The sequence below is a fragment of the Ornithodoros turicata genome, chromosome 5 (assembly GCF_037126465.1).
Source record: "Ornithodoros turicata isolate Travis chromosome 5, ASM3712646v1, whole genome shotgun sequence".
NCBI classification, from domain to species: domain Eukaryota; kingdom Metazoa; phylum Arthropoda; class Arachnida; order Ixodida; family Argasidae; genus Ornithodoros; species Ornithodoros turicata.
This window is the reverse complement of record NC_088205.1, coordinates 51,575,585-51,595,240: the sequence shown is the minus strand read 5'-3', so window position 1 is coordinate 51,595,240 and position 19,656 is coordinate 51,575,585. Positions and strand designations below refer to the sequence as shown.

Sequence of the window (19,656 nt, the reverse complement as noted above, 5' to 3'; positions counted from 1 at the left end):
CCCGTCCTTCTACCTCCCCACGCGTCCAACATTTGTGTGTTTGTAGCCAAAAAGGTGAAAGTTAGGATGACTTGCAATGAATACCAGCTGCAACTATACAACTGGCCCTGCGTGTGCTTGACTGTAATACTTTGTTGTGCTCAGGGAAGCATGACATAGAAAGAAGAGGAAATAGGAGTGGCGCCAGTGTTCGATTTCGAGGGACAGCGTAAACATCGGAAGCTATGGAGAATTACACCAAAGTTTGCTCCACCACGATAGACGGTGATCTGCCCCTGGTCAAGTACAAGTCCTCAAAAACTGGCATCACCGTTTGCGTTTCGGAGTATGACGGCCCACTCGTCAACGGCTATCTTTGCGTCGGTATGTTGACACCTTTTATCGCTTTATTGCAGTACTGATCTGCACTGTTAGTTGACACATGAAGTTTATTTAGTTTATTTATGAATACATCTCGGATGCAATAGTGAATGCCCTGCATCTATAGCTACATGAGCACGAAGGACTAGAAAAGGCGAATGATGTCCGAAGAATACAATACGATTGTTGGTACGAATGGTATGGGATATGTCATGCAACGATATGTATATAAAATTTTTATTGGTCAGAGCAACTCCACACAAGAACGACAGTACATTTCGGGACTTGTAGCTGCCCAATTATTTCGACAACATTCGATGAGAGGGGCTACATTTAAATCCAGCAGTTGCTTGCATTGTAATCATGCCCCTTAATTGTTCGACGTGGTCGTTGGGATTAATCCTATAATCGGAAACTAATTAATAAATATTGTACTCGACGTTTCGATGAAGCAACACATGAAACGGCGCTTGAGCTGCGGAGGGTCAAGATAAAGGGGAAACGACAGCAAAAATCAGCTTGATTTTATAGACTTGTATGCTTATTTGAATATTTGCTTTAGCCACCGAAGCAAGTGACGACGATGGCCTCCCGCACACACTGGAACACCTCGTGTTCATGGGAAGCGAGGACTATCCTTACAAGGTAAGAATAATGTAGTAAAGTAATGGCGTATGTATCGATTCTTCGTTCCCCATTCAGGGTATCCTGGACCAATTGGCCAACCGTTGCCTGGCGTCGGGTACAAACGCCTGGACGGACACAGACCACACCTGCTACACTATGACCACAGCAGGATCAGAGGGATTTCTAAATTTGCTTCCTATTTATATCGATCACGTGCTCTACCCTTTGCTTACGGTAAGTCGGTTCAGGACACAAACTTTACTTGGCTACTGCTACGACTGTTTGCCAGGCGAGGGTGCAATAATAGCGACAATAAAAATGCATTCCCCTCCCCCAACATATGTATTGCTATAATAACCGAGTAACACTGCATACAATACCTAACTACAGAAAGGATTATACTAGAGAAAGGCGTGAGCATAAAAATGCAGTTCCATCATTACTACTCATTCTTTCGTCTGGCTTGTAATTTGCAGTCACCTACACAAATTACAAGAAAAACAACAACTTTATTATGTGTGGCATTCCGGCAAAACGATGTAGTACTTTTCTGGTTTCACTACACACTACACCGTTGTACTTTGTACATGTACATTGGGACGACAGAAAAGTATTTGGCGTCATTCTTTGAAATCCTCGACCAAGGTCCTAAACTCTCGATGCCGTAATGCCGCCCTCTGCAACGTCCATTCCGTGTTCCCAGGCCCTGGATTGATAATGTAACTCAGGGACATACCTTTTTTGAGTATGGATCAATGTCCGTCGATGGTCCTTGCGATTCTGTGCAGAGTTCCTGCCATTGAGGAAAGCTCTTCTCGTAGTCACTCTCATTTTCATCGCGTTCGTTCGCGTGAAATGGCTACACAGCGTCTCTATATCTCGTCAACTGTCCATCGGCTATGACCATAGCCCGTGGAAGTGGCCTTCGAGAGCCAGGGGATAAGCGAGAGAAGTGGCACCAATGCGTCAGCAGCCTATGTGCAGCAAACATACCCATGATCTACTCCGTGCAGACGACATATCAAATATGTCACGTCCGACTGTCTTTCTCGCTTCTCTCATGATTTAGTCCTACTAGGATTGAGCTTGTTCATATATACGGGGCCGTGAGCCAACCGGTCGCCAAGAAGCTTCCGATGTGTGGTCCATGTATACTGTGCAGTCTGGTACGCGCCGCCATATACAGTGTGGTCCACCAACCATGATAGAAATTCATAGTAAAAAACGTAGGCCCCGGAGAGACATGCGGTAAAGGGGTTTTTTCTGCCAATAACTTTTGCCACATGTTGGTAACATTTTTATTTCATTTCAATAGACAGAAAGTTAATTTCTTGAATTGAGCTCCGAAATTTGCCAAGGCAACCTCACGTTTTCTTTGCGGATATGGGTTCCCCGTGGTTATTTTACTCCTTTGCTGTACTTGTGCATTATCGTCCTGATGCACGGCACCACCTTTCGGTGGTAATGTTAGACTTATTGAATGCACGTGGTCCTTCAGAATGACCCTATACTGTATAGCCTTTAGCAGTGATGCGCCCACCGAAATCAATCAGTACGCATAAAGGTTACCAGGTTATCGCGTTTCAAACCATCTCTAATGCGCTTCCGTCTTTCACTCTGGGCAGAAGACAGTCCGCTTCGTAAGCCTGTGCTCACGTATACACAAATGAGGAAACAACAGTAAGGATTGACTCATCTTATAACACTGCATATGTAATAACATTGAAAGACCAGTACATACTTGTAGTAGTGGCACCATAATGCCGTAGCTTGTCATTGTCACTAGTAAAGAAGCGTTTGACAGTATGTGTCCTGCGTATTCCTCGAGACGAACAGCACTGGTGGAAATAGGTAAGTCAAGGTGATCTCTTTTCCGGACAGCTTTCTTCTGCTCTGAAAGCTTCTCTTATTTACGTCCCTCTCTATGTATGCCGACGTATTACTGGGTACATTGGCTTTCTGCACCGCAAAGGGTTGCTTGGTATGGGATGCACCGTGTGTGTGTCCTTTTTCAGACTATACGATATGTCTCCCATTACGTCGTTTGAATCGAGCCACTTGACTCACATCCGTGGTACTACTATTGTAGTTGAAGTACTATCCCTTTCTTTGTCGAATGCAAGTTCAGGAACGTTGGGCAGGTGCTCCGTTCTCGAACACGTGGTACTACCTACAATCGCCAGGGTTTCGTTATTCAAGCATTATTCGTTGTGTGTGTTTTTGTGTTAATATGTCTGTACTTGCAGGAGGCGGCATACATCACAGAGGTGCACCACGTAACGGGAGAGGGTGAAGACGCCGGCGTAGTTTATTGTGAGATGCAGGCGAGAGAGAATATGGGCGAGAGCCTGTGCATGCTCAACATGCTTCGTGCAATGTACCCGGGAAATTGTGGATACCGGTACGAGACTGGGGGACTTATGAAAAATCTACGGGAGAGCACAACGAACAAGAAAGTAAGTTGTCGTGCCTGTTCTGTCGTTGCCGAGGCAGCCGCTAGCAGCTAACTATGTTCCAGTTTAGTGGCTAAAAATCGAAACGGCCAGTCGGTAGTTCTGGAAAATGCAAAACCCCCAAAGAGCACATCTGGTGTGTCGTCTGTGTGCCGTCAAACGAACGGTGATGCCTCCCTGCCCGTCACCACCCGCCGATAATACAACACAGGGTAGTTATTATGATTGTCTGACATGAAACTCAGCTTGTTTCTCCTTCCTTTTAGAGTCACTCAATAGGGGTACAGAGTATCGCATTCCTTTTTGCATGCCGGAGCCGCCGTTCGGTGTTCGCGATTGCGCCGATGGTGTCACGTGGCTTCTCCTTCCAAGGACGCGCCGCCCATGTTGGGTCCCCTCCATCCAAAACTGGTTTCTTCAGTGGCGAGCTGGCTGGACTGAGCGCTGTTCTCCGGCGGAAAAGGGGGAGATGGCGTCCCTAGGCGACGCAGCGGCGCCGGACTCAAGATGGCGGGTCCGCTCGCCGGAGTGGCTCAGTGTCGCTACTCTGCTCCCTATTTAGTGGCTCTACTTCTTTTGGCTCTCTAACTGGCCTTATGAGAATCTCTTGGTGGACTTTAAAATTCAAAACAAGACACCCTTAGTCACCCATTAGTCGACCTCATGCGCGTCGAAACCCGCAGTTTCCGTTTTAGAGGCTCGGCTGATGATTGCAAATCACCTGACAGGTGAATAGATGTTCGTGTTATACTCAGCCGTGTTTTACTGCTCCTCCCCGTTGCTCAGGTTCGTAGTTATCACCGAGCCTTCTACCGGCCTGAAAACCTCTGCATCATCGTCACCGGGAGCGTCAAACCTGAGCAAGTCCTCAAGGCCATTGAACCCATGGAGCTGAAAGTAATAAAAAAGGTAAAAGGCTCGTCTTCATCCGTACAACTTTGAGACTTACGAGCACCCATAGTAAATGCAGTAATTAATGTTCCTATGCAGGTATACATCTCAAGGACCATAAAGCTCGAAACCGCGGAGAACATTGTGATATCGGTATAAAAATAGCAAGCGCGGGTAATCTGGTTAATAAAATCTAGGGTTAGAAAAAGCCTGAACATGGACAATATAGATAGACGTTTTTTTCACATTTAAGTAAATGTAATCCTCGGCAGGGCATCTACAATACAGCTTATGAACTCTTCCTGTGGCATAGAACGGTTAACATGGTGCATGACTCCTGACCGTATGTGTCGAAAATCGTCCGGATTCTTTCCGAACCGAATTCGGGACGGAACTTCCTCTGGCGGCCGCCGTTTCGTGCCCAATTTGGTCGCAGGCTAGATTTAGGGAAGGGTAACGGTAATGGTAACGGAAACAGAAACGGTACATTACCGAAATTGAAGGTGGTAACGATAACGGAAACGGAAACGCATACCACGGTCCTCCATTACCGCAAACAGAAACGGAAACGAATTTATCGTCCGGCATTGAATTCGGGTAATGGCTATTCCTGTTGTGCGATGACATTTGAGTGACTTTCCATTTTTTGTTTTTGTATTTTGATGACTTCATTCCCTGTAATGCTATAAATACTACGCGAGAGCATGGAAAGAAAGCGCAAAAATGGGTCTCGAGGGTGCATCCCTCACTTACCTCGCCCCAGTCCTCATGACTCCATGACATCGACACGTGACTATACTTCACCATAGCACGAGGATGCCAGTCTATGATTTTTAGTTACTTACTTTTGTACTTTTTTATTTTCACTTTGGCCATGGCAGTATTATTTACCATTGAGAGCGTCCGTTTATGAATGCGACATTGGATGGAAGTTACGCCCATCTTGAGTTGCTGGACTCAGAGTGACTGAAGACTGAAAACATGTTCCTACATATATTTTATCTTGCAAGATGTGCACATCCTAACGACGTAAAATTACTTGTGTAATGTGTACGCGTGACACCGAAGCAGCACTTGGGCAAAACAGGGTGCTGACAGAGCCGGACGGGCTGTCCTCCAGCAGCTCTGTAACAACCGTTTCATTACCGGAAACAGTAACGGAAACTAAATGGAAACGAAATTGAAAGGCTGGTATCAGAAACGGATAACGGAAACGAAATATAGTAGTAACAAAAATGGAAACGGTAACCAAAATGCGTCCGTTATCCTTCCCTGGATTTCTGTTCCGAAATCGGAAGTGTCGTAAACCGAAGAAGTAGCAAGCATCCAATAGCTGAAAGAAGGAAGTCACTGAAAAGGTTAGCCAGCTGTAGGACTTTTCAGTGACTTCCTTCTTTCATCATTAATTTACATATATTATTATATATTTATATTACTTTGAACAGCTAAATGAAGATGGTTTCTACGAATGTTACTCACGGTTGCCTTGCAACTTGCAAGTCACCATAAGCGTATAAGAGCTATGCTCTCCAAAAGGACACCGATGGTTACGTTTTGACCTCTAGCGAAGATGCCTCGCTCTTGCAGAGTTGACCCTGAGCTCAAGTTTCGAATGCCATCAGGACTGCCTCGGCGACTTGCATCCATCATCTGTAGGCTGCGCCTCAATGTTCCCTACAGCGGTCGTGACCTCTTTAAACTCGGAAAAGTCGCCTCGCCGAATAGACGAGTTCAGAAAATCCCAGTGCTCTTTGCGCACGCATTGCATCCTGGGCGCTTGCTGAGCGGGGGAACAAAGAATAATCCTTCATATTTCACTTTCGCTGACCTTGACACGTCGTGGACACTGGACCAATAGGGGAGAAATCGGAACAGTTTGGAGGCCACCCGTTTCTTTCGTATTAGTGAACTCCCACAGTTCAAAGCGACGCTAAACACTCTGGGATTTTCAGAACTCGTCTATTGTAGAGAATGCGACCTCGTAGATGACGCTGCGCACGTCATTTAAGACTGCACTCAAATGCAGAGACCGTCGCGGCGTCTTAGAATCATCGCTGGCCCACTTGGATAACAGCCATTTCAGCACCGAAAAAATGCTTGAGTGCTGTCCTGTGGGTCTTCAAGTGCCGGCCATACACGCAGCTAGGCAATTTTTAAATCATGCGCTCTTCTCGACACCCTCTGAAGTCTCAGTGTTTCTCGGCTACTGCCTTTAGGACGGAGCACGTTGCGCAGTGCATTGAGGGTCATCGGTGTATTTAGCCTACGGTCATTTGGACTATTATCTCGTTTACTGGCACCGGCCTTAGGTGGCTCTGTCGATAGCGTGCTCGCCACATGACACTAAGGGGGTGTGTTAGGACCCGGTGTGTTCGAAGCTTCTTGATGGCAGGGTACAAGTTGCTTTGACACGCCGTCTTCCGTGAGGACGTTAAAGGTACTGTAAAGCAGCACCGATCAAATGTCGTTTAGGGTGGCTATTCGATAGTCCAAGCCACCAGGACAAAAACTGTGCAAGTTTCATTCCAATCGGCGGTGCAGTTAATTAGAAAATTACAATCAAAGATTACGGACAACACTGTACTAGGTATTCGAAATGAATCCGTACTTCTGACACACACGGCGGCAACCACATTGCATGCGTATAACACTGGGCCCGACATAACAATCCACCACAATCCACCATAAAATTCGCCCCTGCGATCCACACAAGGATCCACATCTGAGGATAAACGGATAAGCGAACTGAAATGAAATGCTGAGCCGTTGAACAAAAAAATGTGTCAGACGTTCAAGAAGCCAGACAGCGTCGGGACTTGTTTGTTCACACAGAGTTTGTGCGTTCGAAAGAGGCCGCGAACAAAAGGAGCGCGCAGGCGCAGCAGAGAAGTAGGGAGAGCCCCCATCGAACAGCGGCCAACACTGGGTTACTTCGCAAAAACAGGGGTTAACAGGTTAAACTGTTACCAGGGGTTTCAGAATGCATAGGTAAACAGGAAAAATAATATGGTTACTAAAATAACGAAGTTCCGATGCCACAGTGTGTAATACCAATTTTCAGTGTTGCCCGCTGTACAGGGGGGTTGTTTGACACCAGGCGTCGCACCGCTCCACTACGCCGCATCTTTCATGGCAAATTAAAAATATTTATAGAGCGTTGTCGGTCGTATGGTTCCGCATATGGTATTTAGAAGCAACAAAGGCTCTAGTCGCATCACCGGCATATCATGCTTGTCTACTGCTTTACAGTATCTTTAAATGCGGTGTGCCGTGTGCTGAGGCTTCGGTGCTCGTTAAGGAACCCTCGGAAGTTGATTCGCATACCGACCACTGTTGCGTCGCTCATCATTGTAGTTATAGCGCCACGAATAATTATTATTCATTTACTGAGCTCATGCGCTAGTTGGACCGTGCTTGTTCTTTCTTAACCTCTTGGTCGTCTTGGGGTTGACTTTTCTATTTTCTTTTCTATTAGCGTGTTCTGCAGTAGCCCCACACCCCCATATTTTCTATTTTTCGATCAATCAATCCGAAGTATATGCTCCTTGTATTTACTATGTACCATATACGTGTATACCATATATATATATATATATATATATATATGGTATATATATACATATATACATATATATATATACCGTATATACCATACGTGTATGCTCCAGTCTTACAGTTTAATTTTGGTTCATCAGTTAATTATAGTTTTCTCGATTCGGCTCAATTTCATAAATTTATCTACATGATTCGATAAAGGATTGTAGTAATTCGGTTCCTGCTGTAGCCGAATTATTACCGTAAATTATTTTCGTTTCGTTTTTTGTTTCAGGAATTCGAGGTGTGTAGGATATCGGTTTCTCTTCCTGTTACCGTTACCTACTAGATTTTCGGCATATAATATGCCGTTTCCCCGTTTCTGTTACCTTTCCCTGCTCGTGAATGTATACAGCCAGAAATCTCGATGGTCTCACCATATCTGCATGTCCCAAAAGTGCAGAGCCATCTCCCAAACAAATGACTAGGAAGGACAATTATCACGATTGAGAATATATTTTTTCCTTTATATATTTAGTCACGCCATCACCAACTCGTGTCTCACCCATTTCATCGTATCGCATCGCATTTTCCGTCCCTCGATAGATGTCTGTACGATATCATCATATCATCGTGCTCTTGTATTGGACTGTGTTTCAGGGTCCTCGAACGCCGTTCACGAAGCCATGGCAAACTCCCGTGCCTCCTCTGGGTAACGGCACAGACATGGTCGTGCAATACCCTTGCGACGATAACGACCATGGTTTGTGCTACATCGCCTACCGTGGACCTCCGGTGCACGTAAGTTACACCGGAAGAATCCTATACGCACCTCGCCGTACCCGTGTTTACGTTTCACGCGTTTATTTTTGACCACATGTACTAGGAGGCGAGGGCTTCGGTTGGCTGTTTTCCTGACGGGTATAGTTGACAGTATACCGTATGCATTGGATACCTGGTCAGCAGCCCACATATATCCATCTTCGTTGTACATCGCCGTTGCATGCGGTTGTGTCGCGATCGCTGTGATAGTGACAGTTGTCTATTACGACGTTCATCGAATATGGACAAACGTTTTGGAAATAATTCTTCATTGTTAAAAGTTGTCAAGAACAACATTTTCCATTTCGTCGAAGCAGATGGGAAATAATCTAATAATAAAGTTCATTCATGCGCGTGTTTTTCAGAACTGAAATCGGATATCAACAAGACCTTCAAGTGAACTAGCACGTTGTAATTTGAAAACATAAATTAACCCGCGCCGTAACTCAGGGACGTTGTCATGCAATATTGTACGCACGTTGTCTTCATGATGATAGCAAAGGCCTCTATCGAAACGGAACAGGAGATAGTAGAGAGTTTTAGCAGACCGTTGATAACGTGGCTAGCGTCTCACCGTATCAACCGGAACCAATCAGTGGATAAGATTCTGAGTCACGCACGAGTGCGATTGGTTCCGACAGAGACGATAACTTTATCAACGGTATACTAAAACTCACTAGTGTCTAGGTCATAAGCGGTACCATGTCATAAATCGCCTGGTATTGTAACCCCAATTTTTGGTGTCAACTTCAAGCGCTTCGAGGGTTTCTCTTTAAAGAATCGCAGAAAGCACTTCAAACACTACCTTTCTTTTTTCTTTTCTTTTTTTATGTAAGCCGTTATCCTGCCTGTTAAGATGCACTATGCGAAGTTATTCCTTCGACAGATGCATAAATATCGCAGAATTCCATTTTAAAAATCGCGACTGTGCGCAACGGTGGCAACGCCCGCAACTAGCCGCCCGAGTCGCTTTGACGTCATTACGGTACAGCGCGCTGATTGGTTTAGAGAAATGTCGTCTGCTACACAAGGAGAACAGGGAGAGAAGCGGGGGGAAAGAACGAAAAGCGGAACGCGCCTGCACAGGTTGGAGCGCGGTCACTCATGTCACCGTAATGACATCATCGGTGACGTTTTGCTTCCTCCTCCTCCTCGTTTCACCCTGCAGAGCCAAAGACACCTAGATACAGAAGGCCTGCTCTTGCCCCCTCTCCCTCCTTCGCTACGTGGACATCCGTCAAAATCCGTCTGCTACTGCTGGGATGCGCCGTTCTGCGCGAATTTAAGAACTCGCAAATGATTGCACCTAACTTAGAACCTGTAGACTTGAATCTGTAGACAAAAAGTGCAGCACGTTTTCCAGAAAATCAATCTTGAGAAAGATATGGGACCGTTTTGCGCTTTATTTTAAAGTTTTCCCATTTAGTGCGCGGGGACGTTCAATCGCTAGTTGCAGACGACGGTGGGTCGTCTCCATGGCTACGACTGCTGAAAGCGCGTTCGTGATTGGCTACGGGCGTTGAAAACACGATCCCGATTGGCTTTATCTTAGTTGCTACGTCACGTCGACGAGTGAGCAGGCTTTCTCTATCTAGGTAGTGTTGACAGAGCGAGCTGAGCAGGAACGCGAGCGTCGATGTTCGTTGGCGATTTTTTATTTTTTTATGATAAAAATATTGCACACAGAGAACTTTTTCGTGTTAGTGGTCAAGTCAGGTCACATGCTTTCATAATGCATCACCAACAAGAAAAGATTTGGGATGACTTTCTGTGCTTCTTTAACGCTCCCCCGTAAAGCGTGCTTTGCCTGCGTTGCAGGGGTGTATGCAGGGGTAGCGCTCGTTATTTATGACAAGAAGTAGTACAGATACTGTAAAAGCAGTAGTGTTTGCTATTGTATCACTTTTCCACGAACTAAAATCGCGTGAGGCATTTTAATTGGTGAAAGAAAGGTAGAAGCATTACAATTTGCAGCGAATGGGTTTGAAGTGACTTACCGTGTACCGCCAATTTATTGCAACACAATCACTATTTTAGAACACATTTAGCGCACTACGGCAAATGTTTCATCCACATGATCGTCAACCTCTAGTTTATCTAGGAAGGGTTAGTCTGGAAACCAAAAGACGTTTCCTGATGCACTGGCAAAGTATCGGACATTCTGATCGAGATCCATCCTTATTCGCCAATTGTTAGAACCGCTAAATTAACGACTTTTACAGTACACGTAGTTTTCAAATACCGCACGTTGACGTATTCGATGCAAGTCTGAGGTCGAACCTGGCAAATTTTATTCGGTTTTGTTAACGTGTACAGCTTACAGTCGTATACGTTGGAATAAGAGAAACGTTTGTATTTCACTTTATGACGGTGGTGTGTAGAGATGCGTCGCTCAGATATCGAAAAGCCACACTGAGGCCCGGTTTCACCAACCCCTCAACTTGAGTTTAACCCTAAAGCCAGCTTCACCGTGGGTAGTCATTGTCACTGAATCACGCATCATGTTACTAACTAAGGTTAAGGTTAACTACATGAGCTTACTAATACCTAAGGACACACGGCCGCTCCAAAGGCCTTTTCACAAAAGGAGTGCCGAAAATCGCTCGTTGCGCCCGTTATCGTCTGGCAAGCGAACCTTCTGATAACAGCAAAATGGAATGCTGTTTTCATTGTTCGCTTATCAAACGATAACTGGAGCCACGTGCGATTTTCAGCACCCCTTTTGCAGAAAGGCCCTTAGAGCGTGCCGTGTGTCTTACTTATAACTGAGGCAACCTGAAGAAGTGCAGTCTCGTGCACGAAAGTCTTGTTTACCATGTGTAAATAAATAAGTTGCTCCTACCGTTTAATATCGCTCTTTGATTTACTCACCACCGGCAACTTGACATCGCCTTTTTTTTTTTGCTTCATAACTAAGGTTGTTAAAAAAGTTGAGTGTTAGCTTCCAGTCTTAGCAACAGTTGACCTAGGTTCAAAGTTAACCAGCGTTGGTGAAATCGTGCCTGAGGTACTTTCCATTCCTCAGTCCTTTCAAGATGTGGTGGCGATCATGATATTACAAGACTACCTCTCGGATACTTCCGTATCTCCCCTCCAAAAGTTTTTCGTAGAGTCCGAGGATCCTTACTGCTGCACGGTGAGTTCAGACTTTCGGTTATCTCCTACGTGTCCCACAAAATTGTCGAGTCATAAACCTGATATTATCCAGGATTCCTGAGTGTATGGACTTTGTCATTACTGAAACTGTAGGTAAAGGGAGGCTTCCTTGAGAACATCGAGACCTGCTTCTACTTTGTCTTCGAAAATGTCTACAAGCAGAAATTACTTCGCATGAAAGACGCGTAAGTTATCGTTTACCCATTGTCGTCATATACCCCGTGACACAGTGCTTTCCCTTGCAGTCTGACTACGGTGTTAGCTAATCTGCACAAAGACCCAAACGCCATCAGCATGGACCGCATGGCCACAGTCATCGAGAGAAGGAAGCTACGTATTCTCAACCAGGCAAGTATAAAAGCGAGCCACAATACACTGCTGTGCCGTCAAAATTAAACAGGGGTGGTACTCGTTTTCATAGAATAAAAATCCACTTAACTTGTCCTATATAACGGCGATACGGGAAAGTAAGCCGACTTAAATTGTTTCCTTCGGTATGATTGGCCGCTAATAATATATAGTATAAATATGTTATATTGAAGTACTTGATTACTAACGCAATTACTTGTAACGCGTTACGTACAAGTCTGATATGTAGTCGAAAGCCGACACGATTGGTACCACTGTACTCAACGTAGTCTACTGTGTGAAACCGTAAAGTATTCGTTGCCATTCATAAGACTAATCTACACAGATGGAGTCTGCACCTCATGAAACCATCGCTGGGTGTGTCATTCAGGATTTCCTCTACGGACGCTCATTGGAAGACGTAAGGGGACCCTTGTCAGATACCAAATTCCAAACATTATATTGAAAATAGATTTCATAAGGAAAAACAACTTTCTTTTGCAGCTACAGTCACGCATGTGTCAAATACCAACATGCACAGCCTTGTTGAACAAGGACCAAAAATTTTGGACTGACCTGCTCAAGACGTACATGATAGATAATAAGATTGTCACGGTACGTATTGCACCGCATGCATGTTTTTATTGTCAGTGATTACCCTCGTTAATCCTAGGTGCTAGGAGAACCAAGTCCTACGTTATTAGCTAAGCTGACCGAGAAAGAAACTCAGCGCATCCAATATCAGCGAGACTTCCTCAAAGAAGAGGGATTGCAAAAGAGAGCCGAAGCTCTCGAGAAGGCCATCGAACTAAATGAGGTACGAACCGACGAATGACCTGAACGACAATGTAATTTGACTCCTCTCAATTTACTATTTCCGCTTCTTCACTTGTACTACTTCCTGTGTCCTCTGTGGAGTCCGTTTGTGAGTGATCGGTCGGTTAGCATTATTCCTGGTGCTGCACTGCACTGCACTGCACTGCACTGTACTGTACTGTACAGTACTGTACTGTACTGTACTCTGCCCATAATTTTGGAAATCGCTCATGGACCACGTAGATATAACCCATAGACATTTCCGCAATTCGCGCATAAGTGCACCCCTCTCATATGCAACGCAAATACGAAAGTGTGCATAAGGAGCCGTTTTTGACCGTTGTTCTCGGCCTGTTGCTTCGGCACACAGTTGTGACACCTTCCAACTATAAGACTATGCCTTTCAGCGGAGGTGGGCACCATCACGAGGTCACACGAGGCCGAAGAGATCCTGACTCTCTCCTCACCCTCACCTCACGGACGTTGAGGTGAGGAAGTGAGGCGAGGAATATTTCCAGCGAAAAATATTGAGGCGGTGTGAGGAAATTAATTAGGCAAAATATTGAGGTCAGTTGAGGGATAGTTTCAGGAAAAAGACGGAAGTGAGATATTTTCGGAAGGAAGGTTCTGGAAAAAACGGGTACGCCTGTTAGTTAAAGATAATTATTACATTTTTAAGCTTAAATAAGCTGAACCCGAAACATGAAATATGCGCAGGGTAACCAGAATTATAGTTACCGGACGTCGTGGAGGTGACCTGCAGCTTTTATTGCACTTGACAAGCGGATCCTACTTTCATGGGCAATGTGCTTTACTTCCGCAGTTTGTATTAGCTGCTACTCTCAATAACAAAAGTTAATTAACGTACTTTGTTAATGTAAATAAACAGCTGATTTCGTAACACTACACTGCACTACAGTACACTGCTTCCCACAACCTGAAGCACCTTGTGAAGTACGATGGCTTACTTCTCATTTGCGTGACGTTGCTGCAGCTTTCCCCCCATGTCTTGGGACTTGGGAGGTATAGCATACAATGCTGTTCCCTGCAAAAACGAGGGAAGCGATTGAGATGAGATCAGGAGGTTGAGCAGCTCGAGGAAAATTTCAAGAAAAAAGATTCAGGTGAAGTGATGAAAATTTTCGCGAAAAAGAGTAGAAATCTCTATTGGCAAAATTTGAGATGAAGGCAAAAATTCGTAATGTTTACCTCTGCATTTCAGTGCATTGCGAAGCTCTGCTCATACTGACAGCAGTCCTGTTGCTCGCAGGCATGCAGAATAGCGTAGGTTCATTATCAACCTGTTGAATGATTGAAAAGTCATTTATGCAAATGCAAGGGATGTCGACGTTGAGACACCGGCTATTGTGCTAACATAGAATTTCTGCCAGCGCCCCCTTTTTTCACTTAGAAGTCCTACCGACCGGCTTTTCGACCTTTCACTTTGTAACACACACGCATACACGCTCTCTCATGACGACATTCCAGTTGAAAGTCCGTACACCTACATAAATATCTTTTGCCTTCCACTGTAGGTGGATCCTCCGAAGGAAATGATCCAGGCCGTAGTGGTTCCTAAGCTTTCCTCCATCTCATATCATACTGTGATTCGCTCGTGCAATGAGATCAACCCTAATGCCATACCGCAGTTTGACCTATCTGGGCTGCCCTTCCGTTTCGAGCTGGACAACATCAAGACAAACTTCGTTTCGGTAAGCCTTCTGCCATTTAACAGTGGCATGTCCATATTCGCCTACAGGTATACGTCTATAAGGGCCATTTCTCGTCCCTGCAGATAACAATAATCATGAATACGAGCGACCTAACCGCCGATCTTCGACTGTACGTTCCGTTGTTCCTGGAGCTCTTGTTGGAGTCGGCCGTTGTAACTAAGCAGGGTATGTATCTCTCGCTGTGTTATGTTGACGGATGAGCAATGCTGTTTTTTTTTTCTTTTTTTATCGCGTGTCTTCTAGACGTGTCATTTGCGTTGGTCTTGCTGACTCCTTGCGTACTGCTTTGTCGGAAAATGTTTACGTCTCGCTTATAGCCGTGCCAGAAATCACCTCCGTTTCAGGCACGATGCGGGCGACATTTTATGCGGGAAGCGCCGGTCAACATTTAAGATCCTGGTGAACCAACCACTATTTCGGCTTCAGTACTGTTCTTGCCGTTTACGGCGAAGTAAAACACTTACAGTCGGCCCTCGTTTATCCGGCACTGGTTGTTTCCTGCGAAAATGCCCTGATAGCGGGGAACCCGGATAAGGCCCGTTTCACACCGGTTTTTTCACACGGCCGATTTTTTCTCGTACGTGTTTTTAGCGCAGTTAAAATGGACCCATTGGAATATACGGAGCTCGATCGCCCTTACGTTGTATTTTTGAAACAAACGTACGACAAACACGGTAGTGTGAAACCGGCTTAAAAGAAACTGGAGAGCAGACGAGCATTCACTTATCTGCGAAACTTGTGGTTATATCTCGGACGACATAGGAAAGTGTCCATGGCCAACTGCGTAAAATTAAGCTCCCGTAAACTCTTCCTGGTGACGTTAATTTGAAAAACATTACTATTAAACAAAGTAAAAAATGAGAAGAAAATGCCAGGCCCCTTCTCCGTGAAATCCGAGGTCACTGGTTTCGCGTGAGAGGACGCAAGGACGCTGCTGTCGAAGTGAATAGCTTTCATCATTCACGAGGTAATGGGATCACCTGCGGTGGAGTGGTGGTTAATGTGCGGTACCATGGACGCAATGGCAAAGGGGAAATCCCTCAAGATTGTCGCCCCCGCGAGACGAAATGCAGGTCACACATTGTGTCAGAATCAACACTGGATAAGTGAAGGTGCTTGTTGGACATATTTCTTGGCGGATCCTGGAAGCCCTCTTCTGCATCCGGAAACTGAAGCCCGGATAAATCAAAGCACTGAAATCTGTCCTAATGTTTCCTGTCGGGTAATCGATGGTTGACTGTATTACAGTTAACTCCTCCATACCATACATGGTACCTTATGATATGGAGGTTGAATGCCATGACGGGCCAACTGCAGGACTCGAACCCACATCTTCTGGATTGCCGGTCCAGGGTTCTACCAATTGAGCTAAGCTAACACGCCTCTCCAATGACTTCCAAGGTTGCGTCATCGTTGCGGCAATCCAGAAGATGTCGGTGCGAGTCCCGCAGCTGGATAACCTTTTCAGTGACTTCCTTCTTCCTTCATTCATTTTTCTTAGGCACTTGAGGCTTTGGGTGTTTGTCCTTTCTTCTGTGTTCCAGCCAGAGAACGTCAATTTCCAACGAATTATGATTCCTTTTTTTTCCTCTACGTTCTAGAACCTTAGGGTTTCTGAGCCAAGACAATGTAGTTGCGGGCGCAGTCGACGCACAGAATTACATGCAGATCCCCTATCATGAAACCCCCCACCCCCCAAACATTCTGCCCTGCTCGCCCTCCCCCGGGAAAAAATCCTGGCAACTCCCATGTATGCTGCTTCATGCATTCGACTGGCAAGCAAAGAGATGCACGTGCAACTCGTATACTGTTTCTTGAACTATTGTGCTACCTTGATTGTTTCACTCACGTAACCACACTAGACTCGTACATTCGAGCGCAGCAACTATAGAGCCTTGAGCGTTTCACAAAGCACAACTAGAGCGTTTCACAAAGCCTCCATGATAAGGAATGGATTTCACTTGTACCAACATGAGCTTCCATCCGTTACATTCGTTGCTTCGAAAACCTGGATCCAGAGCCAAACCGGGAAAGTGAGTAAGATTCTGGGATCCTCGTGTATTGCCTGCAGACCTGCACTGTGACCTCTGGTGCCACAGGAAGGCGCGCGATATGTCCGGCTGGCAGCGTGTAACTTACTTTCATATTTTACGGCATAGTGCGGGAACGTCGCCCTGGATACACATGATTCCAGTATGAATATGTTCTAGAAAGGTTTGTGCATTGAGAGAGTAGAAAAACTTCGCCTCAATTTTTTAAGATATGTCAGCTATATGCATCAAAATTTGAGTGTCAAACTATGAATCTTTCTGTGTTTCCGTAACACCTCTAGAAATACGAATTAGGAAAACTAGTAATGCGCTCCATAGATTCAGTGGGGTAGAGTACGCCCTTGGCGATGAAACTCTCTATTCATCACCTGAAATAAAGTTGTTGTTGTGAATTTAGAACAACTGTCGATATGAACCCACAACCTGGAATCCGTCAGCTATTTACCGAAAAGCAGTGTCAAGTGCATCCCACGGAAAATACGAGGTGTTAACCCATCTCAATACGGATGCCGACGCTGCGGCCCGTAGGGCAGACGCAGCCCATTCCAGCTATATCAGTGTGGCCTGCGCAGCTATGCTTAGGCAACATCCTTGCAATTAATGACAGACAAACTGCTGTAGATCAAACGATGCGTTATACCCAGTTCGCACGGGCGCGGGCACGGATTGCGCGTAATCGTGATCAGGCGGCGATCGCGATCACTCTCGTGTGCGGACAACTTGGGTCCGAGTAATCGGGATTAACAACGCGGACATCGGTCCCCATTCGCGAACCGGATGAAACAGGTAAACAACGAGAATTGGCCTAGGCAGTCCACAATTAGGGACGTCACAGACAAGTAAGCCTCAAACGCCCAGAAATTAACAAATTCGAGCTCTTTTCCCTGAATTGTTTGAATGGGATAAAATGCTTGAGGGAACGTTTGCACAGGCGTAGTACACCCCAGTTACTTTCCTTCTCCTTCCGGTTCTCGGCGCTACAGCACGGCCGTGCCTCGCTCAGGCTTTCAGCCTTTGCACCGCCTCTCTGCACCGCACTTGGCAACATGACGGCTGGGAACGATGGTAGTTCTGTTTAGTTTAGCCTTCCTTCCTTCGTGTCAAATGTATCATTCGTGATAAAATATTGGGGTGCAACTTTTCATTCGTCTTTCATTTCTTCAAACGGTTTATCGTTGTTGTTTTTGCTACCTATCTACTGCGAGGGTACGCAGTCGGTGCGAAAGTGAAAAGCGAATGAGTTCCTCCATGTTGCCATTTGGTTTCACCGTGTGACACGAAACGACTGTCATTCACTGGGAATGACATACAATTTGCCGTGTGACAGGGGTATTAGAAAACCAAAGAGTCTTCCTGTTTATCAACATGCTGGCGTCGGATCGCCGGGTTTTCCTTCTGTCAACTATCTGCTGTCATTTCTTCAATTATTGAGCCTAACATTACCAATGTAGGATAAGTGTGGATGCAGCAGTGCTTCTTAAGTCTATCTTGCCCACAAGATCTGATTCAGGTCATGCACAGTGTATTTATGCACAGTACAGGTTTATGAATTGGTGTGTATTTTAAGTCCTGTTTTCTGCAAGTTTTACGGGCTTCCGTTTATTTCATTCTCGCAGGCAAGTTATCACACGACGTGGTTGTGCATCAACTGGAAGCTGACACGGTGCATGTTGGAACAGCCCTTGGATTTGAAAATGGACAACGGTTCTTCTCGGGATCACACGCTCAATGTGTTGTTCTCTTTATGTTGGTACGCCTTTGCTTAAGTGATACGGTACACAGCCATTGCAGTGATACTATCCAAAGACCGTCGGTCAAATCTCTAGGAATTCCCTAACGGATCCGAAGGGTGTTCAACCCACGACCTGTCCAGTGCAACAGCGCACAGCACACTAGGTTCAAACTAACAAGAATATATTTGTTCTTACATCTGCTATCTGTTCGCTGCTCAGTCAGCACTACAATAATGCGCTCCTGCTCAGCTGCCACAAGAATGACCCCCTGCCGACTTTTTAGTCACTCCGCCCCGTGTTTCGCCCCCACACCTTCCAGGGCTACGGTGCCGGGGCGAGCGTCCAGTGGTCGTGCAGGATAAAGCAGCTCTAGATGCACAGAGTCTTGGTAGCAAACTTTTTAAGAAATTACGTACACGATAGATTTTTTTACCTGTAGAGCCAGTGCTGATACATCGTACACGCTTCCTAATTTCTGTTCTTTACATGTGGAAGTAGAGGCGTGTATACCGGAACTCTTGAACTGTATACGCTTTTACCGTCTCCACATTTTTGGGAAATGCCTTGCATCCTCTTCCACGCGGGGTCTTTTATTCAGAAGTTGCCTGCAGAAGACACTTCGTAAGGGATTTGCCCCGGTTGCAGCGCGTAAATCGGTACAGCGGCGGAGAGTTTTCAATGTCCCGGGGGGGGGGGGGGGCATGCGCACGACGCCCTCCCCCGCCCCTTTTCATACACAGAGGTCTCGCCGGGTGTCGGGAATGTTGTGACGTTGTGAGGCAAATTTTTTACAGGATTTTCATGATCACTCGCATGGAACACGCGATTCTTAGGATGCCCCTCGAAAGTTCATCTTGAGCGTCACCTGGGTAGACATACTGGAGGTACCCCCCCCTCCCCGTCCCCCGCAGTCGGCGCCTACGCTTAATTTCATGCCGACAGATTTTTTAAAACTGAATATTATGGGGGAGCGTTTAGTTACCGAAGGACGGTAACTAAAGCCGCGTGTATTAATGCGAGAGAAGCTCATCGAATCGAGTGGAAACTGGAATGAAGTCGATGCGAGTATCCTTTGAGCTTGCTGTGGTGGTGGTGGTGGTGGTGGTGGTGTCGATTACCCCTTGCCGCAGTT

The 19,656-nt window shown here is 45.7% G+C and overlaps 1 protein-coding gene across 1 annotated transcript in view; it reads left to right on the top strand.

The window, feature by feature from the left end:
* The window catches only part of LOC135394466 (uncharacterized protein C05D11.1-like), a 42,243-nt gene that overhangs the window by 2,538 nt on the left and 20,049 nt on the right, over positions 1-19,656 (top strand). The window contains exons 2-16 of the mRNA XM_064625208.1: positions 145-363; positions 923-1,005; positions 1,063-1,221; positions 3,234-3,443; positions 4,227-4,349; positions 8,526-8,666; positions 11,713-11,823; positions 11,937-12,028; positions 12,089-12,191; positions 12,538-12,612; positions 12,696-12,806; positions 12,865-13,008; positions 14,543-14,719; positions 14,803-14,905; positions 18,408-18,541. Of these exons, the coding sequence (XP_064481278.1) occupies positions 225-363; positions 923-1,005; positions 1,063-1,221; positions 3,234-3,443; positions 4,227-4,349; positions 8,526-8,666; positions 11,713-11,823; positions 11,937-12,028; positions 12,089-12,191; positions 12,538-12,612; positions 12,696-12,806; positions 12,865-13,008; positions 14,543-14,719; positions 14,803-14,905; positions 18,408-18,541 (1,905 nt within the window). The 5' untranslated portion in view covers positions 145-224. The remainder of the gene's footprint in view (positions 1-144; positions 364-922; positions 1,006-1,062; positions 1,222-3,233; positions 3,444-4,226; positions 4,350-8,525; positions 8,667-11,712; positions 11,824-11,936; positions 12,029-12,088; positions 12,192-12,537; positions 12,613-12,695; positions 12,807-12,864; positions 13,009-14,542; positions 14,720-14,802; positions 14,906-18,407; positions 18,542-19,656) is intronic.